This window comes from Eptatretus burgeri, chromosome 14, assembly GCF_056783735.1.
Source record: "Eptatretus burgeri isolate ZD-2024b chromosome 14, Ebu_testis_v1, whole genome shotgun sequence".
NCBI lineage: Eukaryota > Metazoa > Chordata > Myxini > Myxiniformes > Myxinidae > Eptatretus > Eptatretus burgeri.
The window spans coordinates 48332904-48347074 of NC_140974.1; the positions used below are offsets into that span (position 1 = coordinate 48332904).

The window sequence follows — 14171 nt, forward strand, 5'->3', positions numbered from 1 at the left end:
CTCAAGGAAATGGGGATGAGCCAGGCATCTGCCTGGGGGATGGTCAGACGGAGGTCCCTGGAGTACCGGCAGAAAATGGACGCAGTGACGCGCTGCTCTGGCGCATGCTCCCATACCTGACTTGACCTGTTCAGGGCCACCAGTGGCTCGTGGTCTGTGCAATGAAGAACAGGACTTTAGACTGTTGAGATCCCTTCGATCTTTTAAGATCTCCAAGATCTCCAAGATCCCCAAGACCCCAAAAGAACTCGAAGACCCTGAAGACCCTTTAGACTCAGAATACCCCCCAAGACCCTTCAAGAACCTAAAGACCCTTTAAGACCCCGAAAACCTTAAGACCATTAAAACCCTTATAGACATAAAGGACCCCTCAGACCCTTTTATACAATTTTGACTCCGAAGACCCGTAAGAACCTTAAGATCACTTACACCCTTCAGACAGATGATATCTTGGACACTTGACCATTTAGGGCTTTACACCACTTGGACCTTCTTGGACCCTATTTACACGCTTGAGAAATCCGACCATTTTGACCCATTCGACACAAACTACAATTGCAACAGACCATTTGCAACATTTTAAGCGCACACCGCTCAAACATCTCTCGTCTTCTTGCAAAACACACATATATATATATATATATATATATATATATATATATATATATATATATATATATATATATATATATATATATATATATATATATGTAGTTACGGTTCTAGGAACCGTATGCATTCAAACATACAGCTGACCCAAAGTTAGTTATGCCGTTAAGTATATGTGTAGACAGATTCCCTCGTGTTTAGTGGGAAATTAAAGGGGTGCGTTGCGATGTTTTTTTAGTTAGGGTAATAAATCTTTATATCCCATCCCCCATCATGATCCACTGTCCACCTGCTGTATCCGAAGGCCCGTTGGCCGGGGCAAAATCTTTGTGTTGTGACTTCTTCTTGATAAGTCCAGACACGCGTGGAGGGGGGGGGGACGGGTTTCTCCCAGCATGGCCGAAACCCAGCCCAGAAAGGGCGGACCCATAGAGGCCCTGTCCAATCAGGCCGGACAGTGGCGTCGGCTTCACCAAGGCCCCTCCCCGCTGAGAGAGATCTAAAAATTATGAAGCAATCCTCAGTGTAGAGTCCTTGGCTGGGAGATAAATTACGGCACCATCCTGAGAGGGTAGAGAGAGAATTCTGTGTGGGTCGGCCGTGTTAGCTGGAGTCTGAGGTTGGAGAAAAACAGCATTGGAGCGAGACAGTGGTTGGAACAAGACGGTTGAAGTCGCGGGATGCCAAAGAAAGAAGGAGGGTCATGACGCGGAGGGTCTGCCCGCATTTCGCCTCGGTGGCGACTGTTGAGCTGGTTCGAGGGCGCCCGATCTTGACCGGGTCTCTCGTGGGTCCTCTCGGTGGCCCTGATCCCCGTCTCGGACTCCGCTCTGCTACACCCGGGCTCCTTTGCGGACACGGTCTCCACGCGTGTGGCTGTGGGTCGAGCTGCACGACCACTGACTGTTGCCGCACCATGGAGCATGCCTTCCCTCCAACGTGCAGGAACCCCAAAAGAACTGCGACCTCAGCTCACCTCCCTCTCTGGCTGCGGGGGTCCTTTGCAATACACCTGTGTTTATTTTCATCTGAGTGTGTGGCGCCATCTTTAAGTAGAACTGTTTAAGTGTTTGATCATTGTAAATCTTGCCTGTATATTCTGCGATATGTCTGCTCTGAGTCCTTTTGTAAGTTGTTTGTAAATAAACCATTATTAGAAATGTTCCCAGTTCGTTTTTGTCTTTTCCTTCATTAGTCCAGCATGGTTCAGATCCGAGTTTATCCGGGTCTTTATCCCTGTTAATCTGTTTATCCTCGCCGGTACGTTCTTGGTATTTCCGCTCGGCTGCATCGGAACCGGAAAGGTAGTTGGTAGTTGGAAGAGTGATCCGGTTCGGGCAAGACGTACCGAGGGCGTGGTTCCCCGGTAGACGACACCGCATGGTTAATTAGGTAAATTGGTTCGAGATTAAAAGACCCTAGACTATGCGGTAGAGGTATTGGCATCCACGGTCGGTTAAGCAACCCACCGCCTCACGGAATTATCCGTGAGCGACGGCCTACAATTCCGGGAGTCTGGTGGGAGGCGATGTAACTTCCCCCACCTCACGGTCGTTCTCGCCACTGGTCCCCAGCCCGCAAGAATATATATATATATATATATATATATATATATATATATATATATATATATATATATATATATATATATATATATATTCTTGCAGTTGTGGAAATCGCAATACACCATAAAGGGTCCTCAGGTGAGATATATCGGTAAGTTCATGTGTAGTTAGCCCAAACCCGTTGTTTAGAGGGAATATATGTGATCCATTCGGGCTGCGATTCTTCAGTTAGCCGTTTTTCTTTGGCTATTGTTAATTTGGTGCAAGAACAACAACGAACATCGCCACAACCAACATCTCAACGATCACGCCATTCACTACACGACGCCACCTTCCACAACTACGCTACCACATCTTCGCCACTTGTCATTCAACGAGCACTGTGCGATCACGATCTCCGTGGGACGGATGGGAGGGGCGGAGTGGCAGCGGCGGCCGGGGTGCGAATGGGCATCTCCCGCCTGAGTCTTTCTTCCCTCGTGGTACGGCGCGTGCAAGTACAAAAACCAACAACGCCTGTGGGATTTTCCCTTCTGCTTTTCCCGCGCTTTGGCATGGGGGAGGGGCAATTTGAGCTGGAGGTCAAAAGTGAAAAAAGCTGGGGGCCTGATTTTGGGGGAATAATTCCCTGGCCCCGAGCCAAGACTGACTTTCCTCGCCCCCCGCACGGTGCGGGGAGGGGGGAACGCGAGGCCACGCCCCTTTTTGGGAAGATTCCAGAAGGGAGGTGGAGACAGAAATGGGGCGGGGTAAAGGGGCGGAGCCGGCCCCGACAAAAGGTGTGGGTGTGGAGAGTTGGAGGCTGGAGGCTCTTGGTTCGTTCAAGCGATTGACAAAAGGCGTGGGCGTGAAAGTCGACGAGAACGTCGTTCCCTTTCCTGTTCCCTAGTCCTTGAAGGGGAATTGTGGAGAGTCGTGCTGATCGTTCCTGGTCGGAGTTTCTGTTCGTTCGTCCGAGCTGTCGAGCGGACGACACGTGCAGGCGCGCGGCACGAGCCAGTGGACCACGCCGGAGGGACTCGGAGTTACGGTCGCCAAGGACTCGACGCGCTCAGGGAAGTCGCGACTTCCATTTCTTTTGGGTTTTGTTTGAACGTGTGTGTGTGGCGCCAGTCTGCAAAAGTAGAACGGTTAAGTGTTGCCGTGTAAGTCATATTCGGTTGTAGATCTGGGTTGGTTCTTTGCTTCTGTTTTTCTTTACATAAACGTATACGTGTATTGCTTTTGTTCCTTTGTTTTATTGTAATATACGTGCCTTCCGTGAATAAATGTGCTTGTCCGATTGTTCCCCGTTTTGCTTCGTCTTTTCCTTTAATTGAATCTCCATCTTGCATCACGTAAGGGATTGGTACTGGGTTTCAACACTCGGTAATTAATCGGAACCGTCAAGGCCGACGATAACTCCGCTCGTTTATCCCTGTAATACGGAACGAACCGCTTAAGCGGTTCGTGTCCGGAGTCAACCTGTGGCGTGCTCCCATCCCTCGGCAGATTACCCGTGCGAGTACCAGAGGTATATCGACTTTCGGCGATTTACCCTATACCGCGCGGGTGGACTGCGGACTGGGTGGTGGTGGGCTTAAACCCCCACCCCTGACTGGTTTGTGGCGGTGGTTCCCGGAGGGTCACGACTGAATTGTCCGTTCCGGTGGGCGAGGTGGCCACCATTTGAGTCAAGCGGCCGATCGCACGCCGGACGGGCCAGAATTCGTCACAATATATATATATATATATATATATATATATATATATATATATATATATATATATATATATATATATATATATATATATATATATATATATATATATATATATATATAGTTTCTTCAATCGATTACATAATCCTTCAAACAACAGGTCAGGAGAATAGCATCATCTTTGTGCAATTGACCATCAAACAATGCTTTCTATCAAAAAAAGGTCAACCCAGGAACACTAAGAGGATCCAGCTGCAATTACACGATCCAAAGAGAAATATGACCTAGCCGAGTGAATTTCAACACAGAAGCTGTTTATTTGAAACGCAGAAAAACATAAACTCTTTGGTAACTATCATTCACCACATGGTACTCATTGTGTTGTCGGCAAAATCGTTGAAAATTCTCAAAATTTCAAGGAAGGACTCCAAAGAATCACTATTGCCACTCATTTTAACCCTTCATCTCATAAACCAGAATTTTTCGCAAACTGTTTCTAAAATTAACATTTATTTGTGAAAATCTTGCTTGCTTCAAATAATTTGACAAGTGGAGGGAACTTTTGAATGCAATCTTTTCTCCATTGTCCTTTGACATAATCATTACATTATGTCTCATTAAAAATGTTCAGTCTGAACCTGCTTACTCAATTTTTGAAAACGATACTCGTTTTGCAATTGTTTGTTATTGATTCGTTGTTATTGATTATTTTGCTGTTTGCCATATTCCTCAATAGTTTACCTCCAGTCGAGATTGGTCCAGCTTAATTGGTTCAAGATAACACCAATGTCTGAGCTGATGTCATGAGTTTTGTAAGTACCACTTGACTGCTTCATTTATTGTGTTGTTTACAGGGAAATGATCAAGTCCGTTTTGAACTCACTTACTATGCACTGTTTCCTGAAGCTAAGGTAAGAAATCAGATTTAGTTGCAAGTAAGCAAGTGCTTAAATAATTATTGGTTCAGTGATTCTCCCACACCTACAGCACCACCTTTTATGGTGCCTTCATCAAACATTCCTACCTATAATCATATGATCTTTATCTCTGTTTGTCCAATTTGGGAATTTGGAATCAGCATTCCTCCACTTCATGTGTCCTCTTTCCACTTCCCCATCACCACACCCTTCAAAGCTTCATGTACCCCTTTTCTGCATCCCACCTCATCCCACCCACTCAACCCTTCCCCCACCCCCACAACACCCCCTCTGTATCCTGCACCCTCCCAACATCTCCCTTATCCTTAATTGTGTGCATCTCAAACATCTGAGGTCACCACTCCAACCTGGCATAACTTTCCATCCAGGCTGCTGCAGATAAACTGGACATCAACTGTTAAACAGAATTCTTCCAACCACAGGGTGTCCCTGACTCTTTAGCGTTTCTCCCCAGCGATTGTCTCCTTGGATTTCATAGGCCTGAACCCCGCCCTGGTGGTGGAGTTGCAGTTTACATCAATAACTACATTTCTCACAATCCTTGTCCTGATCTTCCACCTTTCAACCCCGAGGAGTAAATTTGGCTGTTACTTGCTCTCCACTGCATCCTTTGTGTGTGTGTGTGTGTGTGTGTGTGTGTGTGTGTGTGTGTGTGTGTGTGTGTGTGTGTGTGTGTGTGTGTGTGTGTGTGGTACGGTCCTCCAAACAGATGACTCGATCTCCATCTCACTCTCCCACTTAGACAACATTGAACAACTTTTATCCACTCATCCCAACTCTATTAGTGGGGCAGATAACAGCAATTTTTGAGAGGAATCGTGCAAATGATGATACAAGCATCAAATTTGGCACATTTGTTCTCCAGGGGATTCTAATCAAATCTGCCTGATTGGCCATTTGAAAATCCAAATTTAGAAAAATTTGAAAAAAAACTACAAAAACGTCAAGATCACGCATCAATGTTGGATGCTGGCTGAGATTGGTGAATGTTTCAGAAACATCATCAAAGATGTTCCAAGTCTGCCATGCAGTTTTCTTCCCTTTACCACGAAAGGCAGACACGACGTCACATCCAGTGAACGCATGGAACTATGGGATCCCTCTAGCTTTCTCAGGCCCTATTGCAGAAACTACCTCATGGACTGGAATCCATCGTGCCTTGGCTCCTTGGCCAAAGGCAATCCACATGTTCTGAAGACCTAGTTCCCGTAAGGATGGCAGTACAGATATTGCTATGACTAGTACGTCCGTGTCATTAGCCTTAATGATAATGGACTTGCTACCATCCGTCGTTGCATCTCTGGCGTGTAACAAATATTCGAGTGTCATCTTCTTCATGACAACATGGAGAAACAGCATCCAGTGACTTCCTTGTGTTGCTAATGGCATCTTCTCCTTTTGTGACAATGACTGTGCTTGTTATCTGTACTTCACACATCTTTTCCGCAAGGAAGTGAAACAGCTCAGTCTTGTTGCTATCAACTCGAAGAAAGCTTCTCCAGTTACTTGGGGTCTTACTGGTTCCTGTCACTCTTGTTCTGATTCCTTGCCCCCTTTTCGACCTTGCCTCGGACTTCAGACTTGACTTCTTCTACACATCAAACACTACGTCCACCCTCTCGTACCTGGCACCATAGGATTCCACCTTTGGGATGATGTCTTCTTTGAAGTGTGTAGAGGTAGGGCATTGGTAAGTGCTGAGCCATCAATGATGACTGCATCTCCCCTTGGTTCTCTGTCTGGGATGTTCACTTGTGCTTCAAGAATTTCAGCCAGCTGAGACTTCATATTTTTTTGAAGTTTTTTTTATTTTTATTTTTATTTTTTTCAAAATTTGGATTTTCAAATGGCCAATTGGGCAGATTTGATCAGAAAGCCCTGCAGAACAGAAATGCCAAATTTGATGCTTGTATCATAATTTGCACGATTTTTCTACTATCTACTACACTATATGCCTGGTGTTGGCTTAATGGTTAGGGTGGTGCGCTTGGGATCCTAGGATCCTGAGTTCAAATCCCTCTTGGCTGTTGAGTTAATACTAGGTGGGGTTGACTCTGCCTGTCATCCTTCTGATGTTGGCAAAATGAGTGCCAGCATGCTGGACTGCTGGTGTACTGTGTTGGAGTGGCGATCCATCCATTATTGTGTCTCATAGTCAAGGAGACTGCTTAGGCAGCAGCAACGCTCTGCACAGTGTATCGTCCCAATGGATGGATCCCAACACTCCCTTCCTCATATGTGGTGATTTAAATTGTCACCATGCTCATTGCTGTGTGTTGGTACCACTCTCACCAGCCAAGGCACTTCAATAAAGGACTTCTGTGACTCTGTGGGACTGACTCAATCTGTTAGGGACTGACTGACTCCAACCTGGATTTCTCCTGATGACAAATTCTCTCTCCTGGACTTGGTGATTAATAACAATCCCGTAAATGTCTCCTGCTCGTCCTATGCCCCCAATCAGCTCATCTGATCATGTGCTTGTGATGGTCAACATCTCTCTGGCCATTCTCAGAGAACATCCACTGTGTTGGTGTGTCTGGCAGTTTACTCAAGCAAACTGGCAGGGACAACAATTGGCTATCACACTTTAGGACTGGTTTACTATATCCACCACTGCTGATGTTAATTCAGCCTGGGAATTCATCCACAAAAACCTGCTTTCTCTTATGTAAGTATTCGTCCCATCTCATCTTCAGTTATCTTACCCATGCTCCTGCTATTGGTACTCTGAATCCTGTTGTGAGGCAGTTGCTTTAAAACAATAAACATTCTCCTGGAAGGAAAATCCTACTGAAGGCAACCTCACATCATTCCACAAAACCCACAACAATTGTGTGTTTCCTCTCAGAAGAGCCAGAAAACAACATCTGTCCAATCTCAAGAATGAACTTTAGAACTTGTCTCCCTCTGCCAAAACCTAGTGGCACCTTGTCAAGTCTGTCTCCAGTGTATGATACCCCTCCATCCCTTCACTCACTTCAAATGGCACCACAGCTGACTCCACTGGTGAGATGGCAGAATGCCTCAATTCGGTGTTTGCTTCAAAATAATGTGCCCCTAACCCCTCTTTCTCTATACCCACCTTTCCCGGTCAGACCTGGCTGCTCCTGAATGTAAGCATTTGAGAAGGTGGTAAGATTCTTTCAACCCTCAACTCTGACTCTGTAACTGGTCTGTACAGCATCGGTTCACATGTCATAAAAACATACTCTGCTGCTCTTGCACTTCCTCTCTCTGCGCTTTCCTTTTCACCCTGTCATTTACCATAAGTTATCTTCCAATTGCTTGGAAATCAGCCAACATCACCGTATTGCATCAAAATGTGCAAAGATGGATCGTCTTCGCTACAACCCAATTAGCTTACTTCCAATCATCAGCAAGGTCATGGAATCCATCATCACAGTTAGCATAAAATCATTCCTTTTCTCCAACAGCCTCATCTCAGATCATCAATTCGGATTCAGACCTGGTTACCCTACCTTGGACATGCTGTTTCTACTCTCCCAACAATGGATGGAGGCCCTCAAGATCAGGGATGTCCCTCTGGACATATCTCAAGATTTTGATACAGTCTGGCATCCTGCATTGCTCTCCAAACTGTCTGCCTTTGGAATCCAAAGCCAACTCCATTCTTGGATTACTGACTTGCTCCACTCTCGTAACCAATGTGTGGCTCTCAACGGAACCCTTTCATCACCTCTCCTTGTCAATGCTGGATTATCCCAAGGAAGTGTTCTTGGCCTCATCTTATCCTAATCTTCATCAATGATCTCACTGACTCTGTAAAATACTCTATCTCCGTTGATGACTCCACTCTCTGCCGTGACATCTCTCATCCTTCTGATAGACAGGCAGCAGCCTCTTCCCTCTCCTCAGAGTTTCATAACATCACAAACTGGTCAAATGCTTGGAATATGTCTTTCAATATTTTGAAATCCCATGCACTCACTCTCTCTCCCCAAAAGGACTGTACCACAAATCCTTCCATCCACTTTCTCTACAATCCTCTCGAAGAGGTTCAATCCCTCAAACTCTTGGATCTCACAATCGGCCATAATCTGTCTTTGGCAAGCCACATTTCAAAATTGCCCCCAAAGACAGATGTCACCTGGGCGTTGTCCGTCATGTAAAGCCCTTCCTTGGCACACCTGAGCTCCGATCCACCTACAAACGATTCATCTGCAGCTTGATGGAGTGCTGCTCTCCCCTTTGGGCTGGCTCCCCTGCCTCACATCTTGCTCAGCTTGACGCCATGGAAATAAAGGCTCTCAAGGTCATTGGAATCTCTCAAGATGAGGCTGAGTCGATGAGCCAATCACTGTGCAATCACTGACAGGTCGTTGGCTTATCTGTTTTCTTCTGCATCATTTCTGGACTTGCACACTCTGCCCTCTCCGTGCTTTATGCCCCCACATATCTTCAGGATGCACGCAGTTCACCAGTAACTCCCTCCAAATTAAACTGCCTCAATCCCGAACAACTGCTTTTCTCCACTCATTTATTTTTCTTCTTTCCCGCCTGTGGAACCACCTTATATACTCTCTTCAATCTCATTATTCCCTTCAGGTCTTCATAATACTTGTTCACCACCATCTCAAGTCACCCCCCATCCAAATCATGATCTTTTCTACACCTGTTAATCCACCCCCAACCCTCCCAAAATTTTAATGATGTATCCATATTGTCCACCTTTTGCATTCTCCCTTACCTCTCATCATTACCTGCATCCCTTGTTTGACCGTCTCCATCTACTTTTGGTGTTTTCCATTTCTCCTGCTGTTCCCTTTGTTATGTTGTGCCATGATTTGTTCTGTGTCATTGCTCTTCCACGAGTCTGTTCTGTGTCATAGCTCTTCCATGTCATAGCTCTTTAAGACCCTTCAGACCATGTAGATTTTTTTTATCACCCTAAGACCCCTACAGACCCCTAAGACCCTTAATAACTCAAAGACCCTTTAACCCTTCGGTCCCTTTATGACCCGTAAGACCCTTTAGAACCCAAACACCTTCTCGACCCCATGAGAATCCTTAGTCCCAAAAGACACTACAGACCATATTAGACCTTCTGTCTGAGGGCCTTCTGCAATAACCTTTGATGATCACGAGTCAAAATCAAAAGGCTCCTCAATGAACCACTGCTTACCTCTACTGAACCACTGCATAAAATATGATTAATTGATAAAATTTCTCTCTCTCTTTTTTTTTTCAGGTTCTCATTTATCTTCGTTAGTGGCATAGGGAAAAGTCCCACATGGAATAGAAAAATTCCCACGTGGCAACGAGAAAATGGTGTCCATAATATTTTCACCCCCAAGAAAATGAAATGGGATATTTTTGTAATTTTATTACTGCCAAACCTCAGGAATTTTTCAAGATATCAGATTTAAACGTACACAGCTTATTTGTATGTAGGTGTAATATCCATCCATCCATTGGGACCATACTCTGTACAGAGCATTGGTGCTGCCAAAGGAGTCTCCTGGGCTATTGGGCACAATCCTGAACAGGCCACCACTCCGACACAGGATACTCAAATGGCTCAATCATCAGAGCAAGCTGGTACTCATTTTGCCAACCTCAGAAGGATCACAGGCTGAGTCCACCCCACCTCGTATTAATTCAACATGTGAGTGGGATTTGAACTCAGGACCTTTGGATCCCAAGCCTGCCACTTTAACCATTTAGCCAACACCAGGCATAGGTGCAGTATATGTGTATAAAATCTGGTCAAAATTAGTCAAAGGTCAAGGTGAATGCCATCCAAAGCATGCAGATCTCCTATTAGGCCGCGATTAGAAAACTTATCAACCAAATTTGTTGTGCACAACATTCCATCATGTGAAACACTTGATAGGTCAAATTTTCCAAATTCCCAAATTCCTGTTTCCATGGCAACTGTTGTTTGTTTGGATTACACAAGTATCGTGCAATGCACAACATCTTTTTTGTTTGTTTGTTACTTGCGAAATCAAAATCGAAGATTCACAAGTAAGTATATTGGTTGGTCTGTCTGTCTGTGTGTCCGTCTGTCCATCTGTGTTTACTTAATGGGGCTTAACCACCAATGTCAATCGCCTACAGGTCACAATTTAAAACCGATCTTCATGAAACTTCACCAAATGGTAGAGTTGGTCACAAGCAAGAAGCCTCTTGATTTTGAGGTTTCAAAAGGTCAACATAGGCAATCAACAGCTTCGGTGGAATTTATATAATCCTCAATTTTCATCCGATTGACTTTAAATTTGAAGAGGATTTGCATATCAAGTCACTGAACTCAACCACCAATTATTGCTATGGTCAAATTTATTTGAGGGATTTCACATGCATCATGCTCTGCACGATGTCTTTCTTGTTATCTTGCCAAAACGAAGTTTTGCAAGATATGTTAGTCAGCTTGTATGTTTTTTTTTTTTATTATTTTTTTTTTTTTTGTCTGTAATCACGTATAAAAAATTCTGCAGAGCACAGTTATCATCGGAAATTTTTGTAACTTCGCATATCAGAGGCCTATTGAGGTCCCTTTCAGTGCACAAAATTTTGAAGGTCAAGGTCACTTTGGCGCAAATCAGGGGAGTCGACGAAACCCTTATTTTTTGAGTAATTTTGATCGGATCGTCTTCAAACTTCATGGGAATATAGTTCATGGTCTGGCGCTCAGCTGATTAATTTTTGGTGGCGATTGGCCTTGACCTTCATGGTTAGCGCCTCAGGTCAAACATATTTGACCCCAAGGTCAAATTTTCAAGTTTTAGGAACCATATCGTGTGGTACCTCAAATTGAACACCTCGATGAGTGCTTTCTAGATATGTCAAGCTTGAGACATTATGACGTCATTTGGTGACGTTATGAGGCAAACGCATATTTTTCATGGTTACTCTGTAGAACGATTCTCATCAGAATCTCTCGTAAGCAGATATTCCTCAAGGAGTCGCTCCTGGTGGATAGCAGCTCTGTTCACCTCAGTGTGACCTTAAAGAAGTTACACGTGGTCACCTTTTGGCAAGATACGGGTCACCCTGTGGGTGACATTGGTTCTTTTTTAATTTGTTTGTTTGTCTGTGTTTGAGTGGGATATCTCAAAATGTTATGGACAGATTTAGACGAAGCTTGGTGGACAGGTTGGGTGTGTGATGCAGGTATACAAAATGTAAACAGTTCAGCCTCGCAGAGGTATGCGCTCGAATGAGTGCCGTTCTCATTGCCCTCGTCAGAGGGGAGGGCATTGCATTTGGGTCCGTTTGTTTGTTTGCACAGGATGTGCTAACGTAGGCCATAAACGCCACCTAGTGGTACATGTTATATATTTTTCAACCAGTACAGTACTCCATAAAGTATGTGCAATTAGAATGTGAGTACATCTAAAAAGTACATACGGTAGAATTAGCATGCGAGTACGTATATAAAATATGTACTATAAAACCACACAAGGGAAGTCCTGGTGAAGGTCTGCAATCTTTGATTGCTCATTCTAGTTATCCTCGCCAAAGGAGAGGGTATTGTATTTGAGTCCGTTTGTTTGTCTGTCTGCTTGTCTGTTTGCCCATACAGAACGTGAGGATGTGTATTAATTACATTAATCCCTTAAAAACTAAAAGAACCTGAAGACCCCTAAAGTCCATAATACCCTTAAAACATTTGAGAGCCTTTATAACCAGAAGACCCTTCAAAACCGCTAAGACCATTTGGACCCTTTAGAACTCCAAGACTTCAAGACCCCCTTTAGACTCTGTTCTACCCTGTAGACCCCTTTGACCTACAGACCATTTTAAGACCTTTATAAGACCATTTCAGACCTTTGCCTTTACACATTTACGAGACCATCTCGACCTTTCATTTGCAATCAACGACCTTTCATTTAGTACATCCTTCAATTTATTTGCCACACAAAACAAGTCCTGGTGAGGATCTGCAATCTCTGGTTTCTCTTTTTATAGTTTGTTGTTGCATTCTCTCCCCTTTGTGCATTGTTGAATCTCAGTTTATTGTTTGTTTTCAGATTATTGCTCCTTGGAAGATGCCAGAATTTTACAACCGCTTCAAAGGACGCCAAGGCCTGTTTGAGTATGCCAAGGTTGGTGCTTACGATATACTGCTAATCCAGAATTTTGTCTCCAGAGGGCGACAGAGCCATTGCCGGAGCACTGATACCCGGTGATAGGTCACAGCATTGGTACAACAGTGCTCTTATCTCGAATGTTATCTCAAGAGAAAAGGATTCTCTCTCGGGAAATTGGTAAAGATATTTTGTTTTTTCCACTACTTCTAACTTTTGGTCGTGGCATCACTTGGGTTGCATTATAAATATTTCCGATGACTACACAATCAGTATCACTGAATGTGACAAGCACCCTTTTTGGGATACATTTTTTAATTTTAATTTTTTAACTGCTATTACCTCTGCCACCGAAGGTGAAGGAGGTTATGTTCTCACCCCTCTGTCTGTCTGTTTGTTTGTTACTTGCAAAATCGAACATTTTTCAAGTTGATTGGTCAGTTGATTTTGTTATTCTGTCTGTTTGTCTGTCTTTCACCTGCAGGTCACAAATTTAAACCAATCTTCACGAAACTTCACCAAATTGTAGAGGCAGTCTCAACTGAGAAGCCGATTCATTTTGAGGTCAAAGGGCAAAAGTCATCTTGAGGTCAAATTTCTAAAATCGTCATTTCTCATCCGATTAACTTGAATTTTGAAAAAGAGTTGCACATTGCGTCACTGAATTGGGAAACCAACTATTTTTGAGGTCAAAAGGTCAAGGGTCAACTCGAGGTCAAATTTCTCAAATCATCAATTTTTATCTGAAAAAACCGTCAATTTTTATCCGATTGACTTGTAAGTTAAATAGCAATTTCAAAGTGCATTCCTGAATTGGGAAACCAACTATATTTGGGATCAAATGGTCAAAGGTCAACTCAAGGTCAAACTTCTAAAATCATCAATTTTCAATTGCAAAATCGTCAATTTAAATCCTGTTAATTTGAAAGTTGGACAAGATTTCCATAGTCCATCACTGAATTGGGACACGAGCTATTTTTGAGGTCAAAACGTCAAAGGTCAACTCAAGGTCAAACTTCTAAAATCATCAAATTTCATCTGAAAAAAAAACATCAATTTTCATCTGATTAATCTGAAAATTAAGCAGTAATTGCATAGTGCAGCATGGAATTTGGAAACCAACTATTTTTGAGGTCAAAAGGTCAAACTTCTAAAATCAATTTAAATCTGAAAAATGAGCAATTTTCATCTGATTGACCTGAGCTTTGATTAAGATTGTCAATTATAATCATAATGAAATGGACAATTTGATGTACCCGTGGCTACTTTTGGAGAGGGGGGTGGATTTTGCAAGTGTCATGC

General features: G+C 43.7%; 1 protein-coding gene across 2 annotated transcripts in view; it reads left to right on the forward strand.

Annotated features, from left to right (window-relative positions):
* The window catches only part of ASS1 (argininosuccinate synthase 1), a 193131-nt gene that overhangs the window by 49215 nt on the left and 129745 nt on the right, over positions 1-14171 (forward strand). For both annotated transcript variants that reach the window (XM_085854743.1, XM_085854744.1), the window contains exons 4-5: positions 4729-4785; positions 12813-12887. In XM_085854743.1, coding sequence (XP_085710869.1) covers positions 4729-4785; positions 12813-12887 — 132 coding nt within the window. The remainder of the gene's footprint in view (positions 1-4728; positions 4786-12812; positions 12888-14171) is intronic.